General features: G+C 41.4%; 1 protein-coding gene across 1 annotated transcript in view; it reads right to left on the minus strand.

The window, feature by feature from the left end:
• Positions 1–21625, minus strand: part of TEX11 (testis expressed 11) — a gene marked incomplete at both ends in the record, with an annotated part of 435711 nt that overhangs the window by 16678 nt on the left and 397408 nt on the right. Inside the window, 2 exons of the mRNA XM_081081640.1 lie at positions 14830–14953; positions 15983–16091. Coding sequence (XP_080937766.1) covers positions 14830–14953; positions 15983–16091 — 233 coding nt within the window. The remainder of the gene's footprint in view (positions 1–14829; positions 14954–15982; positions 16092–21625) is intronic.

Consider the following 21625-nt stretch of genomic DNA (forward strand, 5'->3'; position numbering starts at 1 on the left):
ACGTGCTGAGATCCAGTCCAACATAGCCTGCCTTCTCTCTGGGTGATCTCGTCTGGGTGAAGCGCCACGACCTAGATGGGATTGACCCTACCAGGTGGTGCTGAGCACTCCAACCGCCATCAAAGTCGCAGGGAAGGGGCACTGGAAATTGTAACCCCTCCTCCTCATGCCTCTCACCTGGTGAACTGACCAATGGGAAGGAGAAAGACATGGGAACTAAGACTCTATGTCAGCGGCCGAGACCCTGGCCAATTATATCGTAGAGGACAGTACTGAATCAAAGATTTGATTCAGGCATAAGACCAGTAGGGAATGTGCTAGGGTGAGGGACTGTGGCATGGAAGGGTTACATAATGTTACTGAATGTGCTAAGGGGAGGAAATGAGACATGAGAAATTGAATGTGCTCAGAGGGAGGAGGAAGTATGAGGAAGGATTGTGTTGTCAGGATATGGAAAAGGATTGTGTATGTGCTGGGAGGGGGGACTGACGTATGGAGGATTGTGTCAAGGTTAGGAACCATGGAAGCAAAATTGCTAGATTGTCTTAGAAAAACAATGTGTTATGATATGCTCCAGCCAGGTGTGACTCTGTTTACCCCCCCCCTTTGTGCTTATGAACTTTCTGTGAACTTCTAAGGTAACACTGCTTTGCTATAAAGGATCATACTGCACCCTTGATCTCTGCCACATGCTGCAAACCTTCCCAGAGGGGGAAGGTGTGGGCTGTGGTCAGCTGGCCAGCTTAATAAAGGCTCTTAAATTTAAATTCTGAGTCGGTGGTCTATCTCGTTGAGCCAACCCATAACAGGAACTTTTGGACAACATGAAACAAAATAATAGGGGTACCAGGAGGAGAGGAAACTGAGCAAGGAATAGAAAAATCTGTTTGAAGAAATAATGACAGAAAATTTCCCTGATATAGGGAAGAAAAATCTCACACAAATCCAAGAAGCTCACAGAGTCCAAAACAAAATGAACCCAAAAGACCAACGCCAAGGCACATTATAATTAAATTGGCAAACACCAACGACAAAGTAAGAATCTTAAAAGCGACTAGAGAGAGACAGAAAATTACCTACAAAGGATACCCCATCAGACTACTGACTGATTTCTCAACAGAAACACATAAGGCCAGAAGGGAATGGAATGAAATATGCAAAGTCATGCCAAGGAAGGGCCTGAATCCAGGAATGCTGTACCCAGCAAGGCTAACAATCAAAATTGAGGGGGAAATCAGTAGCTTCACAGACAAAAAGGACTAAGGGAGTTCATTACCACCAAACCAGGAATGAAAGAAATGCTAAAGGGTCAACAGTAAAAAGAAGAAATAGGAAGTGAAGAAGGAACACAGGCGTAAAAAGTAAAAATGGCGACAAACAAGCACCTATCAATAATAACATTAAATGTTAATGGATTAAATGCCCCAATCAAAAGACATATGGTAGCTGAGTGGATAAGAAAACATGACCCATATATCTGCTGTCTACAAGAAACCCACCTCAGAAAAAAGGACTCACACAGACTGATGGTGAAGAGATGGAAAAAGGTTTTCAGGCAAATGGAAATGAAAAAAAAAAAAGCTAGGGTAGCAATACTTATTAGATCTCAAAGTGAAGGACATAACAAGAGATACGGAAGGCCACTTCATAATACTAAAGGGAGAAATCCAACAAGAAAATATAACTCTGGTAAACATATACGCACCCAATACAGGAGCACTCAAATACATAAGAAATACTTCTGGAGGATATCAAGCGAGATATTGACAGTAAGACAGTCATAGTAGGGGATTTTAATACCCCACTATCACCATTGGACAAATTCTCTAAACAAAAAATCAGCAAAGAAACATCAATCCTAAATGATGAACTAGATCAGATGGAACTAATTGACGTCTTCGGAACATTCCACCCCAAAGCCACAGAATATACATTCTTCTCAAGTGCACATGGGTCATTTACAAAGACAGCCCATATACTGGGTCACGGGCAAGTCTCTTCAAATTCAAGAAGATAGAAATCATATCAAGCACCATCTCAGATCACAATGGCATAAAACTAGAAATCAACTACAATAAAAACAATTAAAAAACCCAAACACCTGGAGGCTATAAAGCATGCTATTAAACAATGACTGGGTTACCAAAGAGATCAAAGAAGAAATAAAAAGCATCATGGCAACAAACGACAATGAAAACACAACAATGCAAAATCTATGGGACACAGTGAAAGCAGTCTCGAAACGGATGTTCATAGCTCTACAAGCCTACCGCAAAAAAACAAGAAACAATGGTAATAAGTTACCTAACCTACAACTCAAAGAGTTAGAAAGAGAGCAACAAGAAAAGCCCAGAGTAAGCAGAAGGAAGGAAATAATAAAGATCAGAGCGGAGATAAACGAAATAGAGGGGGGGGGGGAACAATAGAAAAGATAAAAAAAAAACAAGAGGTGGTTCTTTGAAAGGATAAACAAGATTGATGAACCTCTAGCCAGGCTCACAAAGAAGCAAAGAGAAAAGAACCAAATAATCAAAATCAGAAATGAAAGAGGTTAAATAACAACCAATCCCACAGAAATGCAAGCGATTATAAAAAAAAAATACTATGTACAACTCTATTCCAAAATAGAGTTGTGTTTTCATTGTCATTTGTTGCCATGATGCTTTTTATTTCTTCTTTGATCTCTTTGGTAACCCAGTCATTGTTTAATAGCATGCTTTATAGCCTCCAGGTGTTTGGGGTTTTTTTATTGTTTTTATTGTAGTTGATTTTTAGTTTTATGCCAAAGAGGACAACCTTGACGAAATGGACATATTCTTGGAAAAATAAAAGCTCCCAAAACTCAACCTAGAAGAATCAAAAAACCTGAATAGGCCGATAACTACCAAAGAAATTGAAACAGCGATCAAAAATCTTCCAGCAAACAAAAGACTTGGTCAGGACGGGTTTACAGGGGAGTTCTACCAAAGCATTCAAAGAAGAAATAAAATCTATCCTCCACAGATTATTCCAAAAAATTCAAGAGGAAGGCACACTTCCAAGCTCTTTCTATGAAGCCAGCATTACCCTAATTCCAAAACCAGATAAAGACACGTTAAAAAAAGAGAACTACAGTCCAATATCTTTGATGAACATAGATGCTAAAATCCACAACAAAATTCTAGCAAATCGGATTCAGCAATACATTAGAAAGATCATACTCCATGACCAAGTGGGATTTATTCCAGGCATGCAAGGATGGTACAATATCCGCAAATTAATAAACGTGATACATCACATAAACAAACTGAGAGACAAAAATCACATAATCATATCAATTGATGCAGAAAAAGCATTTGACAATATCCAACACCCTTTCTTGATAAAAACTCTCAGCAAAGTGTGACTAGAGGGATCATACCTCAACATAATAAAAGCCCTATATGACAAACCTACAGTCAACATCATACTCAATGGGCAAATCTAAACCCATTTCCCCTAAGACAAGGATGCCCACTTTCACCACTCTTTTCCGACATAGTACTAGAATTACTAGCCATTGCAATCAGTCAAGAAGAAGATATAAAAGGCATCCAAATTGTAAAAGAAGAAGTAAAACTGTCCTTATTTGCAGATGACATGATACTATACATAGAAAGCCCCAAAGACTCCATCAAAAAACTATTAGACCTAATAAATGAATTTGGCAATGTAGCAGGATACAAAATTAACACCCAGAAATCTATGGCCTTTTTATACACCAATAATGAACTCACAGAAAGAGAAATTAAAAAAAAAAACAACAACAATCCCATTTACCATTGCACCAAAAAAATTAAGATACCTAGGAATTAACTTAACCAAGGGTGTAAAATACCTGTACTTGGAAAACAACAGACATTGAAAAAAGAGATAGACATAAACAAATGGAAGAACATAGCATGTTCATGGATTGGTAGAATCAACATCATTAAAATGTCCATACTACCTAAAGCAATCTATAAATTCAATGCAATACAGTGGGGCCTTGACTTACGAGTGTCCCAACTAATGAATTTTTCGAGATACGAGCCATCTCTTGGCCGATTTTTTGCTTTAAGTTGCGAGCTAAAATTCGGGTTACGAGCCAGCTTCAGATACCCCACCGCTAGTTGGCGCAGCGAAAGTCACAATGAATGCCACAACATCAGCCCAGCATCACGTGTCTCACTTGTTCACTTTTTGATTTGATATACGAGTAATTTGAGTTACGAGCTCCGTCACAGAACGAATTAAACTCGTAAGTCAAGGCCCCACTGTACCTGTTAAAATACCAATGGCATATTTCCAAGATCTAGAACAAACTCTCCAAAAATTCATCTGGAATAAAAAAAGACCCTGAATAGCCACAGCTGTCCTGAAAAAGAAGAACAAAGTTGGAGGGATCACAATACCAGACATCAAACTATATTACCAAGTCACGGTTCACAAAACTGCCTGGTACTGGCACAAGAACAGACATATAGAACAACGAAATAGAATAGAGGACCCAGAAATTGACCCAAGCCATTATGCTCAATTAGTATTTGACAAAGGGGGCAAGAGCATACACTGGAGTTAAAGCAGCCTTTTTAATAAATGGTGCTAGGAAATTTGGTCAGATACATGCAAAAAAAATGAAACTAGATTACCAACTTACACTATACACAAAAACAAACTCAAAATGGCTAAAGGACGTGAATGTAAGACGGGAAACCATAAAAATCCTACAGGACTCCATAGGCAGCAAAATTGCAGACATATATCGTAGCAATATCTTTACAGACACAGATCCTAGGGCAAGAGAGACTAAGGAGAAAATAAACAAATGGGTCTACATCAAAATAAAAATCTTCTGCACAGCAAAAGAAACCATCAGCTAAACAACAAGAAAGCCCACTGCATGGGAGAACATATTTCCCAATGTTATCTCCAATAAGGGTTTAATCTCCAACATTTACAGGGAATTCATACAACTTAACAAAAGGCAGATAAACAACCCAATCAAAAAATGGGCAAAGGACCTAAATAGACACTTTTCAAAAGAGGACATTCAGAAAGCCAAGAGACACATGAAAACATGCTGAAAGTCAGTAATCATCCGAGAGATGCAAATCAAAACGACAATGAGATACCATCTCACACCTGTCAGAATGGCTATCATCAACAAATCAACAAATGACAAGTGCTGAAGAGGATGCGGAGAAAAAGGAACCCTCCTTCACTGCTGGTGGGAATGCAGACTGGTGCAGCCATTGTGGAAAACAGTATGGTGTTTCCTCAAAAATTTAAAAATGGAACTTCCATTTGACCCAGTAATACCACTCCTAGGAATATTTCCAAAGAAAACAGAATCACCAGTCAGAAAGGATATATGTATCCCTATGTTCACAGCAGCACAATTTACACTAGCCAAGATTTGAAAACAGCCTAAATTCCCATCAGCAGATGAGTGGATTAGAAAACTATGATTTTTCTACACAATGGAATACTATGCTGCTATAAAAAAGAAGGAATTCTTACCATTTGCAGCAGCATGGATGGAACTGGAGAGCATTATGCTAAGTGAAATAAGCCCGGAAGTGAAAGAAAAATAACACAGGATCTCACTCATTTATGGATAATAAAGAACATTATAACCTGATGAACAAAAAGATAGATACAGAGGCAGAGAAGCATTGAACAGACTGTCAAATTACAGCGGGAAGGCTGGGGAGTGTTGGGGGAGTGGGCAAGAGATCAACCGAAGAACTTGTATGCATGCATATAAGCATAACCAATGGACACAAGACACTGGGGGCGGGGTGAGGGCATGTTACAGAGGGTAGGGGAAGCCAGGAGAAGGTCAATGGGGAAAAAAGGAGATATATGTACTACTGTTTGTAATATTTTAACCCTAAAGTAAAATTAAAAAAAGAATTTCCTTTAGTATTTCTTATAGGCAGGTCAGCTAGCAATACATTCTCTTAGGTTTTATTTATCTGGTAATGTCTTCACTTCACCTTCACTTTTGAAAGATAAGTTTTCTGGTTAAAGGGTTCTTGGTTAACTGTTATTTATTCATTTTAAAAAATCTTTATTGTTGAAAGTATTACATGTATCCCCCTTTTCTCCCATTGACTTCTCCGACCTCCCCTCCCCCGCCCCCTGCCTTCACCACTCTAGTGTCTGTGTCTATGGCTTATGCATATACACATATGAGTTCATTGTTTGATCTCTTCCCCATCCCCCCACTCTCCCTTGCCTTCCCTCTGAGGTTTGACAGTCTGTTCCATGTTTCTATGTCTCTGGGTCTATTTTTATTCATCAGTTTATGTTGTTCATTAGATTCCACATATGAGTGAGATCATGTGATACTTAGCTTTCTCTGACTGGCTTATTTTGCTTAGCATAATGCTCTCCAGGTCCATCCATGCTGTTGCAAATGGTAAGAGTTCTTTCTTTTTTACAACTGTACAGTATTCCATTGTGTAGGTGTACCAGTTTTTTAATCCACTCATCTGCTGATGAGCACTCAGGCTGTTTCCAAATCTTGGTTATTGTAAATTGTGCTGGAATGAACCTAGTGGTGCATATATCCTTTCTGATGAGTGTTTCTGATTTCTTTGGGATATATTTCTAGAAGTGGGATCACTGGGTCAAATGGCAGTTCCATTTTTAATTTTTTGAGGAAATTCCATACTGGTTTCCAGAGGCTGCACCAGTCTGCATTCCCACCAGCAGTGTACCAGAGTTCCCTTTTCTCCATATCCTTGCCAACACTTGTCCAACACCTGTCGTTTGTTGATGATAGCCATTCAGACAGGTGTGAGGTGGTACCTCTATTAAGAGGTCTGAATGCTGGTATTACACCCAGCTTTTAGGCTTCATTAATGGAATGATGATTACTCTATTGTTTTTAGCAGTGGCCAAAAGCATATGTTGTTCTACAGCAGTGGTTCTCAACCTTGGCTGCACATTAGAATCACCTGGGAATCTTTTTAAAATCCTGATTTCTGGGCCTCATCCACCATAAAGAAACAGAATTTCTGGAGGATGAGGCCCAGAAATCAGGATTTTAAAAAGATTCCCAGGTGATTCTAATGTGTAGCCAAGGTTGAGAACCACTGTTCTACAGTCTGAACCAATTAAATTCAGACCTTTTTGAAGGGGTAGTCTTTGAGGAAAATCTTTGAGGTTTGTTCTGACCCCAGTGAAGCTCTTATTAGATGCTTCTTTCCATGGTTCTCTCTGGTAATCTATCATCCTCTTACTTGTTTACCTCCAATGTCTCCATTATTTTCAAGAGCACTCTTTGACTGGAGTTTCCCCACATACTTTTTCAAGTACAGTTCCTTTTGAGAAATCTTTAAAGCTCTCTGTTCTTATGGAATGCCTTCCCCGCTGAGAAAAATCTCTGAGCCACTGCTCCAGAGCTTTGGGGGGGACAGTGGACCGCCTTTCTCTGAGTGACACCTCTGCTTTAAGAGCAGGGTGCTGAGTAAGGTGGTAGTCTCTGGTCCTGTTGGACTGCCTCTTTGGGTGTGGAACCTTTGCCCTAAGAGTTAGCTGGATCAAGGGAAACAATAAAGACATAGAGACTAGTAAAAAACAATACAAAAGATCAATGAAATCAGGAACTGGTTCTTTGAAAAGATAAACAATATTGATAAACTGCTAGCCAGACTCATCAGGAAACAAAGAGTGCCTGGCTGGTATGGCTCAGTGGTTGAGCATCAACCCATGAACCAAGAGGGCACTGGCATGATTCCTGGTCATGGCACATGCCCAGGTTATGAGCTTAATCCTTATTAAGGGGCATACAGGAGGCAGCCGATTGATGATGTTTTTATCTCATCAATGTTTCTATCTCTCTATTCCTCTTACTTCCTCTTTCTCTAAAAACCAATAAAAACATATTTAAAAAGTAAAAAAGAAGAAGCAAAAAGGAGAGGATCCAAATATATAAAATAAAAAATGGAAGGGGTGAAGTAACAATTGACACCACAGAAATACAAAGGATTGTAAAAAATTATTACAAACAACTATATGCCAACAAAGTGGACAACCTGTGCGAAATGAACAAATTTCTAGAAACATACAATCTTCCAAAACTGGCTGAGGAAGAATCAAAATTTGACTAGACCAATAACAACTAATGAAATTGAAGCAGTAATAAAAAAAAAAACTCCTACCTGGCCAATGTTGCTCAGTGGTTGAGTGTCGACCAACGGGTCACTGGTTCGATTCCTAGTTAGGGCACATAACCCAGGTGGTGGATTCAATCCCCAGTAAGGGGCATGCGGGAGGCAGCCAAATGATGTTTCTTGTCAATGTTTCTATCTCTCTATCCCTCTCCCTTCCACAAACTCCTGGACTTGATGGTTTCACAGGAGAGTTTTACCAAATATTCAAAGAGGAACCTATCCTCCTCAAACTTTTCCCAAAAAACTGAAGAGGAAGGGACACTTCTAAGCTCTTTTTATGAGGCCAGCATTATCCTAATTCCAAAACCAGATAAAATACTACAAAGAAAGAAAATTAGGGGTCAATATCCCTGACAAACATAGATGCTAAAATCCTAAACAAAATATTAGCAAATTGGATCCAGCAATAATTTATTTTATTTTATTTTTTTTAAATATATTTTATTGATTTTTTACAGAGAGGAAAGGCGAGAGAGAGAGAGTTAGAAACATTGATGAGAGAGAAACATCGATCAGCTGCCTCCTGCACACTCCCCACTGGGGATGTGCCCACAACCAAGGTACATGCCCTTGACCGGAATCGAACCTGGGACCCCTCAGTCCACAGGCCGACGCTCTATCCACTGAGCCAAACCGGTCCCGGCCAGCAATAATTTAAAAAAATTATCCATCATAACCAAGTGGGATTTAATCCAGAGATGCAAAGCTGGTATAATAACAGAAACCAAGATGGCGGCATAAGTAAACACTGGAAACTGCTGCCTCGCACAACCACTTCAAAAATACAACTAAAAGACAAAAAGGACATCATCTAGAACCACAGGAAGGCTGGCTGAGTGGAAATTCTACAAGAAGGAACGAGAAAAGCACACTGAGACTCAGAGGAGGTGTGGAAGTAAAGTGGAGAGGTATGGAGGCGCAATGGGAAAGGGCTGGCAACTGAGGACGCAGTTGTCTTTTTCAATCGGGAGGGAGTCTCAAGCTCCCGACTACTCTGACCTCCAGATCCGGGCAAGTCTCGGGGGACCCAGACTCATACGGGGAGAAACTGGACTGTCTGGCATCCGTCGGAACTAGAGGGCAGCTTTCTCTCACAGGTGCTTGCAGCGATTACCGGGATTAATGGGACACTGAGACAAGGGGCCTCTTAGGGTAGGACTGAGGAGCAGCCATAGCTGCTTGCTCCGCCCTGTTGATCCCCTGAGACCCCGCCCCACCCAAGCTGTGCACAGAGGCTTTTGCATATGAAAGGCCTGGCCCTTTGCAATCTGAAAATTACCTAACAAACTGTAGCTGGGTCAAAGAGACCCAAAACTTCCAAAAGAAGGCCCAAGGCCTGACAGCAGCTTGTATTGCTTCACAGCTGGGCCTCATCTGGGCACCTCCAAACCCCAAACAAAGAAGAGGAATCTGCAGATCTCTCCATAGCTCCTGCTGGGTAGCCTCAGGAAGAGGCTAAATTAGCACCTCCTTAGAGATCCAAGAGCCAGTGTGCCCAGTGGTAAGAGTGGGACCATCCAGATTACAACTCCTCAGATCCATAAGGGACACACTCAGGGGGCAGACTCAGTGAGCACCAAAGCCCCACTGAAGCAAGTCTTGCCCCAGAAGGGTGTCTCCAGCACAGAAGTTCTCCAACTGCAGACACAGTTGATTCTCACAGCCAATTGGCCTGGAGGTCAATTCCTCCCAGTGATACCTACAACAATCAAGGCTTAACTACAACAAGACTGTGCACAAAGCCCACAAGGGGGTGCACCAAGAGTGTCCACCTCCGGTAATTGGGGAGGCTGAGCCACTGGGCCCTATAGGACACTTAGCACAGAAAGCCACTCTACCAACACAGGGAAGCATAAAAAATGTGGAGACAAAGAAACAGGTCACAAATGACAGAAATGGAGGAAAGCAAACTACAAAACCACACTTACAAGGTTTTTCAAGAATTTTCTAGAAACCGCCGATAAATTTAGTAAGACCCTCAAGAAATCTAGTGAGACCCTTGAGGATATGAAAAAGGACCAACTAGAAATTAAGAATACACTGACTGAAATAAAGAATATTATACAGAGTTCCAACAGCAGACTAGAGGATCGCAGGAATCAAGTCAAAGATTTGAAATGTGAAAAAGCAAAAAATACCCAACCAGAAAAATAAAAAGAAAAAACAATCCAAAAATATGAAGATAGTGTAAGGAGCCTCTGGGACAACTTCAAGTGTACCAACATCCGAATTACGGGGGTGCCAGAAGAAGAGAGAGAGCAAGATATTGAAAACCTATTTGAAGAAATAATGACAGAAAACTTTTCCTACCTGGTGAAAGAAATAGAATTACAAGTCCAGGAAACACAGAGAACCCCAAACAAAAGGAATCCAAAGAGGACCACACCAAGACACATCATAATGAAAATGCCAAGAGCAAAAGACAAAGAGAGAATCTTCAAAGCAGCAAGAGAAAGAAACTCAGTTACCTACAAGGGAGTACCCATACGACTGTCAGCTGATTTCTCAACAGAAACTTTGCAGGCCAGAAGGGAGTGGCAAGAAATATTCAAAGTGATGAATAGCAAGAACCTACAACCAAGATTACTTTACCCAGCAAAGCTATCATTCAGAATTGAAGGTCAGATAAAGAGCTTCACAGATAAGGAAAAGCTAAAGGAGTTCATCACCACCAAACCAGTATTATATGAAATGCTGAAAGGTATCCTTTAAGAAGAGGAAGAAGAAGAAAAAGGTAAAGATACAAATTATGAACAACAAATACACATCTATCAACAAGTGAATCTAAAAATCAAGTGAATAAAAAATCTTATGAACAGAATAAACTGCTGAATATAATAGAATCAGGGGCATAGAAAGGGAATGGACTGACTATTCTCGGGGGGGAAAGGGTTGTGGGGGGTGCGGGAAGAGACTGGACAAAAATCGTACACCTATGGATGAGGACAGGGGGTGGAGGGGTGGATAAGGCCAGAGAGTTGGGTGGGAACCGGGTGGAAGGAAGCTATGAGGGGAAAAAAGAGGAACAACCGTAATAATCTGAACAATAAAGACTTAATTAAAAAAATAAGATGGATAATGGATGGACAATGGGATGGATAGATAGATATGTGATACAGCAACTATCATAAACTATTAATGGCAAAATCTAGATGGTGGAAATATGGATATAGATTGTAAAATTCTTTCAATTTTGCTGTATATTTGAAATTTTTCATTAAAAATGTTAAGGAAAAAAGCTGGTATAATAATCATATCAATAAATGGAATATATCAAATAAATAAGATAAAAATGATACGATCATATCAATAGATGCAGAACAAGCATTAGACGAAATCAACACCCATTTTTTTTTTTTTATAAAAACCCTTAGCAAAGTGAGAATAGAGGGGTCTTACCTCAACATAATAAAGGCTATATATGACAAACTCCAGGCAATATCACACTCAATGGGCAAAATCTAAAAGCATGTCCCTTATGAACAGGAACAAGACAGAGATGTCTGCTCCCACCACTCTTATTCAACATAGCACTGGAAGTTCTAGCCACAGGCATCAGTCAAGAAGAAAATATAAAAGGCATCCAAATTGGAAAGGAGGATGTAAAATGGTCATTATTCACAGATGACATTATATTGTAGGAAGAAAATCCTAAACACTCCACCAAAAAATGACTAGATTTAATAAATGAATTTGGCAATGTAGCAGGATACAAAATCAACACCCAGAAATCAATGGCATTTTATACACCAATAATAAACTCTCAGAAAAAGAAGCTAAAAAACAATTTATCTTAGGAACAAAATATTGAGATACTTAGAAATAAATTTAACCAAGGAGGTAAAGGACCTGTACTTGAAAAACTACAAGATATTGAAAAAATAGATAGAGGAGGATATACACAAGTGAAAATTATACCATGTTCATGGATTAGTAAAATGATTATTACAATGTCCATACTACCCAAAGCAATCTATACATTCAATGCAATCCTCATTAAAATACCAATGGCATATTTCACAGATGTAGAACAAATACTCCAAAAATTTATAATGGAACCAAAAAAGATCCCAAATGGCCACTGCCATCTTGCAGAGAAAAACAAATTTGGAGGGATCACAGTACTGGATTTCAAATTATACTATAAAGCCATTGCAATAAAAAAAAAAAGCCTGGTACTGGCACAGGAACAGGCATATAGATCAATGGAACAGAACAGAGAACCCAGAAATCAACCCAAGCCATTATGCTCTATTAATATTTGACAAAGGAGGCAAGAGCATACAATGGAGTAAAGACAGTCTCTTAAATAAATGGTGTTGGAAAAATTGGACAGGTACATGCAAAAAAACCACAAAAAAACAAAACAAAACAAAACAAAAAACAGACCACCAACTTACACCATACACAAGATTAAACTGAAAATGGATAAAAGACTTAAATGTAAGTTGTGAAACCATAAAAATCCTAGACGAAACCACAGGCAGCAAAATCTCAGACATCTCATGTAGCAATATGTTTGCCAATACATCTTCTAGAGCAAGAGAAACAAAGGAAAAGATAAACAAATGGAAATACATCAAAATAAAAACTGTGCACAGCAAAAGAAACCATCAACAAAATGGAAAGGGATTCCATTGTATGGGAGAACATATTTACCAATGATCCACCTGACAAGGGGTTAAATTTCAAAATATATAAATAACTCATACAACTTAACAAAAATAGTACAAACAATCCAATTTAAAAATATGCAAAGGGGCCGGGGCCTGAGCCTGTGCCTGCTCCTCCTCCTGCCTTCTGCGTGCCACAGCATGCGCTCGCCCCAGGAGGGGGGTGGCCGGGGCTGGGCGGGGCAGGTGGGGCCACCGGGCGGGGCAGGGCAGCCATGCCAGCGCTAAGGCGGTGGCCATGCGCTGAGGACTCTGGCCCTTCTTGCCGGGGGTCTGGGGCCTCCATGGAGGACCTTAGCCTGGACAGCTGCGGAGAGGAGGACCGGCGCTGGGCGCCAAGGGGTGTCAAAAAATGGGCAAAGGGCCTAAATAGACACTTCTTCCAAGTGGACGTACAGAGGGCCAAGAGACATATGAAAAAATGCTCAAAGTCACTAATCATTAGAGAGATGCAAATTAAAAAAACAATGAGGTATCACCTCTCACTTGCCAGAATGGCTACTGTTAACAAATCAATAAATGACAAGTACTTGAGAGGATGTGGAGAAAAATGAACCCTGGTACATTGCTGGTGGGAATTCAGACTGGTGCAGCCATTGTGGAAAACAGAATGGAGTTTCCTCAAAAAATTAAAAATGAAATTGCCATTTCATTTAGTCATTCCACTTCTAGGAATATATCCTAAGCATCCTGAAACATCAATAAGAAAGAATGTATGCACCCTGATGTTCACAGCAGCCCTATTTACAATAGTTAAGTTCTGGAAACAGCCCAAATGCCCATCAGTAGATGAGTGAATAAAAAAAGATGTGGTACATTTACACAATGGAATACTATGCAGCTGTTAAAAAAAGGAAGGCTTACCCTTACGGACATCATGGAGGGATCTGCAGAGCATTATGCTAAGCAAATTAAGTCAGTCAGAGAAAGACAAGTTTCACATGATCTCACATGTGGAATCTAACAAACAATATAGATCCAGAGACACTGAAACATGCAACAGACTGATGAGTTTCAGAGGGAAGGAGGAGTGATGGGAAGAAATTAACCAAAGAACTTATATGCATATATGCATAACCAATGGACAGTGGGATTTGAGTGGAGGGGTAAAAGGAGGGGAATAATATGGGAAAAATATGAATAAGTCTATACATATAAATATGATAACTGAGATGAAATGGGTCACTTCATGGCAAAACATAAGTTAGCACAACTCACCTGAAGTAGAAAATTTAATTTGTAATTTAAAAACTCTTGAAAAAAATCTGCAGGACTAGATAGTTTCACTGGAGAATTCTACCAAACACTTAGAAAAGAACTAACATAAACTCTACACAATCTTTTCCAAAAATATAGAAAAGGCAGGAACACATCCCAAAACCAGACAAAGACAGGACTCGAAAAGAAAACTATAGACCAACATCCCTCATGAATAAAGATGAAAAATCTTTAACAAAAATACTGACAAATAGAATCCAGGAATATGTAAAAAGAATTATATACTATGACCATATGGGATTTATTCCAAGGATGCAAGACTGGTTCAGTATTTAAAATCAGTCAATTTAATCCACCATATTAACAAATTAAAGAAGAAAAATCACACAATGATATCAATTAAGGCAGAAAAATTATGTGACAAAATTCAACACTAATTTATGATAGAAACTCTCAGAAAAAAAAAGGAATGGGGAGAATTTAATCAACTTGATAAAAGAGTAACAATTCTACTTAATTTTAAAAATACAATATAACCCAAAATGCCAGGTGGTTCTGCTATTGTGACTTATATTAGAAATTTTCTACCATTAACTATTTATATTTCATAAACCCAGGGAAATTTTATAGTGTGTAATTACATTGTAATATGAATTTATTTACCCTAAAACTTAGAACAGAAAGCATTATTTTATGTAATTCCTAATACACAAGACAGTTCAAAACTTTAAAATTAGCTGAAAGTTTAATATTACTGTTTGACTTACAGTGTGGCTCAACGCGTCTTCGAAATAGCCCCGAACTTCTTCCAGGGAACAGAGTTGTTCATTTGGCACTCCACCTGGCACTAAGAGGTTAATCAAGTTGTGCAGACAGTTGCTGAAATAAAAAAGAGAAGACTCATTCCATAAGAAAAGAAATCACTGGCTTCATGGCTAAGATAAGTAAAATCTGAATTTTATCCCAGACTAAGCTTTAAAACACGTCTGTTCATCCCTCAATTTAATCTGGCCTCCAACCTCAGAAGACAGATTTTTGAAGCTATAAAAGGGGCTGACCAACCCTTCCTTTTATTATGGTTGTCTTTCACTTTTTTATTTTTTTTATTTTTTTTTAGTTTCCTACACTAAGGACTTGTGGCTGTTTACTGTATTTTACGAGCTAGTTGAATCTACAAGCACTTTAAAGCATCTTGTTACATCCTCAAATAAACAAGATAATTGAGGATTTAAATTGGAAATAATTCCAATTTAACTAACTGTCTCTTAAATCTTAGAAAAGGAAGACTGTAATGATGTTTTCCAGAGAAAAATCACATATTTCATAACTTCTATTTTCCCTCATGTCTAGGCATAGAAACCACAAAATCTCTAATCAATAACATGTTATATTTGGTACAGCATTCATTGGCCCTTAAAGAAAGGTATTTAGGAAAAAAATCTTAGGCAAATATAGCAACATGTTAACATTTATTAATCTTTGGTGGGAAATACATGAAAGTTTTTTGTTATATTAATAACAAAAATATAGTTATTTTTATATTAATAATATAGTTGTTTGTTATATTAATCTCTGTCTACATTTGGCATATTTAGTAACAAAATAAAGAAAGGTACCTAGTAATTTTAGTATATACATACTCACACAAAGAAGCAACTTTCCCCATCTTTTTCACCATAGGGAAAACCAGACTCCTTGATCTAGCTAATTAAGTCTTGGTCTATATATATAATACAACCCTTAATATGGAGCTGTTCTGAAGACTTTTTTAGTTCAGGAGTTATAGGAGTACCCTGATAATCTTTTAATTTGGGCCAGTTGAGTATGATTGATGACTTATGAAGCACTGCCTACAGCTCTTTTGGCTATCAAAAAGCCTGGATACAGCATTGAAATACAATTACTAACCTGTATTTGAAAACATCAAATGATTCTTTCCTTTTGTGGAGCAATAAAGCCCTTTTCAAGGCCTTTAGAGCAATGGAAGGATAGTATGCAGGCATTTCCATTGCTAAAACTATAGGAAGAGAAGAAAAAAGGTTGTGACTACCATAATTTCATCCATCACAGTTTTCATTCCAGACTACAATTTGTGATTTCGCTAACAAAACTGGCCTAAAACAGATTAACAAAACAAACAAACAAACAAACAAACAAACAAACAAACACACAAAGAAAATGAAATTTAGAAAACAATGAGTCCATGGTGGCTTTCAGAGGTAACTTCTACTTTCTGGGCAAAGTAACATAGTAGGATCACCAGGTTATATCTTTTCTTCAGCAAACATCAACAGAGAACCTATTGTTTCTTTGACCTTGCACAATACAGGTAAAGCAATAATCTTATAAACCAGAGTCAAGGAGGGGCACACTAAGAAGGAAACAGAAAGCAGATTAGTAAAAGGGCACTAATAAAAAATAGATTTAAACTACAATTAACTGTTTTTGTCTGATACTAAAAACAGGAAACACTGGACATGAGAGTGGGTGTCCAAGATAACAGACCCTAAAACGTTCAGATGCATTTACCAGGCCACTAGAATAGGAGTTACTTTATACAATGAGCAGTAGTAACCATCACATGTCCACAAAGTATACACCATCTGCTCCCAGTCTCTAGGAATTCTGTATTGGCAAGACAAGGAAAGGCAAATGTGACTCTTGTGCATTTGGGGCTACCTAATACTTTTATTAACCACACACAGGCTCCCGAGGAGGGTGAGAGATAAAAAGAGAAGACAATTAGGCCATTTCTTGCAGTATATTCCTATAGAGACTTTGGGCCCCCAAATACCACTTACAGCTCAACCAACAATTTGAGAATGGAAACTGTGTTAAAAAATATTACAGAGAGCCCTAGCCAGTTTGGTTCAGTGGATAGAGCATTGGCCTGTGGACTGAAGGGTCCCTGGTTCGATTCCAGTCAAGGGCACATGCTGGGGTTGTGAGCTCAGTGCCCAGTAGGGGGCATGCAGGAGGCAGCCAATCAATGATTCTCTCTCATCATTGATGTTTCTATCTCTCCCTTCCACTCTGAAATCAATAAAATATATTTAAAAAATATATTACCAATATTTCTCTGTATACCTTAATCAATTGCTTTGATTATATTACTTCTGATTAAGGGAGCATTTACCATTTCTAGCTAGCTGAGCAAAACTAAGTTTGAGCTCCTTCTATTGTAGTTACAGAATTCAATTCCACACATAGAATAAATATGAGCACCTATTGTGAGCAATGCACTTAGCCGGGGTTTATAAATAATTATATTAACAAATATGAGTAATTATTGTTCATGACCCTAAGGAGCTTATAATCTATATACAGTATATAAAAGCCTAAGCGACTGGCTGACTGGCTGGTAGCTATGATGCACACTGACCATTAGGGGGGCAGACGCTCAATGCAGGAACTGCCAAGCTGCAGTGACTTCTCAGGGTTCTCAGGGTTCTCAGGTGACACACCTGGAACCAGAGAGGAGGGAGCACGATTCTGGGGTGCATCACCTGAGAACTGCCCTCTCACAATCCAGGACCCCTCAGGGGATGTCAGAGAGCTGATTTCTGCCTGATCCCTGCAGGCCAGGTCAAGGGACCCCACTGGTGCATGAATCTGTGCACCAGGCCTCTAGTCCTCTATAATAAAAGAGAAAGATGCAAATTGACCATGGCCCCAAACGCTTCCCATTGGCTAATCAGCGAGATATGCAAATTAACTGCCAACGAAGATGGCGGCTGGCAGCCAGGCACCTGAAGTGAACAGGAGGCTTGCTTTCTCCAGTGACAGAGGAAGCCAAGGTTCCCTGCCTACTGCTGCCGGCCTCTAAGAAACATTGTTGCAAATATAGAAGGTAAACATTCCCCCGAAACCTGCTTTCAGCCAGCCATGCTTCAGCCAGCAGGATAGCAACAGTGTTACAATTATAGAACCCAAACAAACCCAGATCCCTGCTTTCAGCAGCTGAGGTCTCAGAGCTGGAGCCAAGCCTCAGAGCTAAAACTGGCTCTCAGCTCCAGTGACAGCCATAGAAGGTAAATAAATCCCAGAATAAAAAAAAAAAAGGAGAGGTTGGGACCCTCAGTTGCCCGCCAGCCTGAAAACAGCCATCATCCCCTCACCCAGACTGGCCAGGCACCCCAGTGGGGACCCCTACCCTGAAGCAACAAGATGGCAGCTAATTTGCATACTGAAGGCGGGTGGCAGCGGGCAAGGCTGTCCGCAGTCCAGGACCCAGATCTGTGACCCTGCTGGGTGGGGGGCAGTGCTTGAGGCTGTCCACGGTCTGGGACCCGGATCCGTGACCTGGCAGGCGGGTGGCAGTGCTTGAGGCTGTCCATGGCCTGGACACGGATCTGTGACCTGGAGGGCAGGGGGCAGCGCTTGAGGCTGTCCGCGGTCCTGGGACCCGGACCTGTGACCCTGCCGGATGGGGGGCAGTGCTTGAGGCTGTCCATGGGACCAAGACACGGATCTGTGACCCTGCTGGGTGGGGGGGGGGCAGCGCTTGAGACTGTCCACGGTCCCGGGACCCGGATCCGTGACCCTTCCCGACGGGGCGGCAGCTCGCACAGGGGCGGATCGGCCAGGGTTGGGCAGGGCAGGACGCCTGGCTTCCGCCCAGCCCCAGTCACTCTGGGCAGGTGAGCAGTGCAGAGAGCCTCTGGACAAGGGAGGCAGGCCGGCAGAGGGCAGCCTGTACTCCCCACATGTCGGTGGTGACAGCTGTGAGCATGCCAAGCGCCAAGCGGAGCCTGCAGGCTGAGCTGAAGTAGCGCTTGCAGGCCATCAGTGCCCAGGAGTGGCTGCACAAGATCCGCCTCCTGGCCTAGAAGGTGCAGGATCGCAGGGACAGCCACCATGGCGGGTCAGACTGACGTCCTCCTGGCCGCACCACGGGGGTTTGCGGATCTGCAAAGCCAGAGGCCTCTGGTGTGCACATCCCCCCTGGCATGCGAACATCCCCCAGCACACGTCACCCTCCCGCACCTGCAACAGTTTCAAACCAAGGCATGCACAAGTTCCCCCCACCTCTACACTGCACTTCCATCTACCCGGCATACCTAATACCCCCACAGGATGTGCACACATCCCCTCTGATGCGCTTACGTACTTTGGAGAGTGTCTGGGTGTTCTGGGTGCTGAGAGTGGGCGCCTGTGAGATGACAGTGAGAGGGCGGAGTGGTGATGCCCTGTTCCCATGGAGGCCAGTGCAGCTACGAGATCACCTCTAGGGGGTTAATGCAGGTGCTGAGGCGGGAGCAGGTGCAGACAGACACACCTGGTGGGCGCGGGCAGCCCTCGCTGAGGTGCCTTTGGTCAGCGTTCAAGATCAAGAACCCAGTGGCGGGAGAAACCAAGATGGTGGCTAGGTAAACACTGGAAATTGCTGCCTCCCACAACTTCAAAAATACAACGAAAAGATAAAACGGACATCATCCAGAACTACAGGAAGGCGGGCTGAATGGAAATTCTACAACTAGAAGGAAAGAGAAATGCACACTGAGACCAGAGGAGCTGTGGAAGTAAAGTGCACAGGTACGGAGGGTTGAGCGCGCGTGGAAAGGGCCTGGCACCTGAGGACGCGGCTGTCTTTTTGAATCGGGAGGGAGTCACAAGCTCCCGACTGCTCTGAACTCCAGTTCCGGGAAGTCTCTGGGAACCCAGGACTCATATGGGGAGAAACTGGACTGTCTGGCAGCGGGCAGAACTCGGAACTTGAGGGCGGCTTTCCCTCAGAGGTGCTTGCAGCAAATACAGGGACATTGAGACTCGGGGCCCCTTAGGGCAGGGCTGAGGATCACCCATAGCTGCTTGCTCCGCCCTTTGATTCCCTGAGACCTCGCCCCAACCAGGCTGCCACAGAGGCTTTTGCATATAAAAGGCCTGGCCCTTTGCAACCTGAAAATTACATAACAAACTGCAGCTGGGCCAGACAGACCCAGAACTTCCAAGAGAAGGCCAAGGCCCCACAGCAGTTTGCATTGCTTCACAGCTGGGCCTCATCTGGGCACCTCCAAACTCCATCAAAGGAAGGGGAATCTGCAGTTCTCTCCATAGCTCCTGCTGGGTAACCTCAGGCACAGGCTAAATTAGCAACTCCTTAGATCCAAGAGCCAGTGTACCCAGTGGCCAGAGTGGGACCATCCAGATTACAACTCCTCAGATCCATAAGGGACACACTCAGGGGGCAGAATCAGTGAGCACCAAAGCCCCACTGAAGCAAGTCTTGCCCCAGAAGGGTGTCTTCAGCACAGAAGTTCTCCCACTGCAGACACAGCTGATACTCACTGCCAATTGGCCTGGAGGTCAATTCCTCCCAGTGATCCTACAACAATCAAGGCTTAACTACAACAAGACTGTGCACAAAGTCCACAAGGGGGTGCACCAAGAGTGTCCACCTAGGGAACTGGGAGGCTGAGCCACTGGGCCCTACAGGACACCTAGCACACAAAACCACTCTACCAACACAGGGAAGCATAAAAAATGCGGAGACAAAGAAACAGGTCACAAATGACAGAAATGGAGGAAAGCAAATGACTGGATATAGAGTTCAAAACCACGTTCATAAGGTTTTTCAAGAATTTTATGGAAACCGCCAATAATTTTAGTGAGACCCTGGAGGATATGAAAAAAGACCAACTAGAAATTAAGCATACACTGACTGAAATAAAGAATAATATACAGAGATCCAACAGCAGACAAGAGAATCCCAAGAATCAAGTCAAAGATTTGAAATACGGAGAAACAAAAAATAACCAACCGAAAAAGCAAAAAGAAAAAAGAATCCAAAAATATGAAGATAGTGTAAGGAGCCTCTGGGACAACTTCAAGCATACCAACATCAGAATTATAGGGGTACCAGAAGAAGAGAGAGGGCAAGATATTGAAAACCTATTTGAAGAAATTATGACAGAAAACTTCCCCTATCTGGTGAAAGAAATAGACTTACAAGTCCAGGAAGCGCAGAGAACCCCAAACAAAAGGAATCCAAAGAGGACCACACCAAGACACATCATAATGAAAATGCCAAGAGCAAAAGACAAAGAGAGAATCTTCAAAGCAGCAAGAGAAAGACAGTAAGTTACCTACAAGGGAGTACCCATACGACTGTCAGCTGATTTCTCAAAAGAAACCATGCAGGCCAGAAGAGAGTGGCAAGAAATATTCAAAGTGATGAATAGCAAGAACCTACAACCAAGATCAACCAATCCTTGGTTGCCGGCCGCCATCTGGTACCGCCATTTATTAATGTATTACATTAATTGGTACTAGGTGCCTTTCTTTATCCAGCAAAGCTATCATTCAGAATAGAAGGTCAGATAAAGAGCTTCACAGATAAGAAAAAGCTAAAGGAGTTCATCACCACCAAACCAGCATTATATGAAATGCTGAAACGTATTCTTTAAGAAGAGGAAGAAGAAAAAGGAACTCTTACCATTTGCCACAGCATGGATGGAACTGGAGAGCGGATAAATACCACATGATCTCACTCATTTGTGGAATATAATGAACAACATAAACTGATGAACAAGGACTGATCCAGAGACGGAG

The sequence above is a fragment of the Myotis nattereri genome, assembly GCF_964212035.1.
Source record: "Myotis nattereri genome assembly, chromosome: X".
NCBI classification, from domain to species: Eukaryota; Metazoa; Chordata; class Mammalia; order Chiroptera; family Vespertilionidae; genus Myotis; species Myotis nattereri.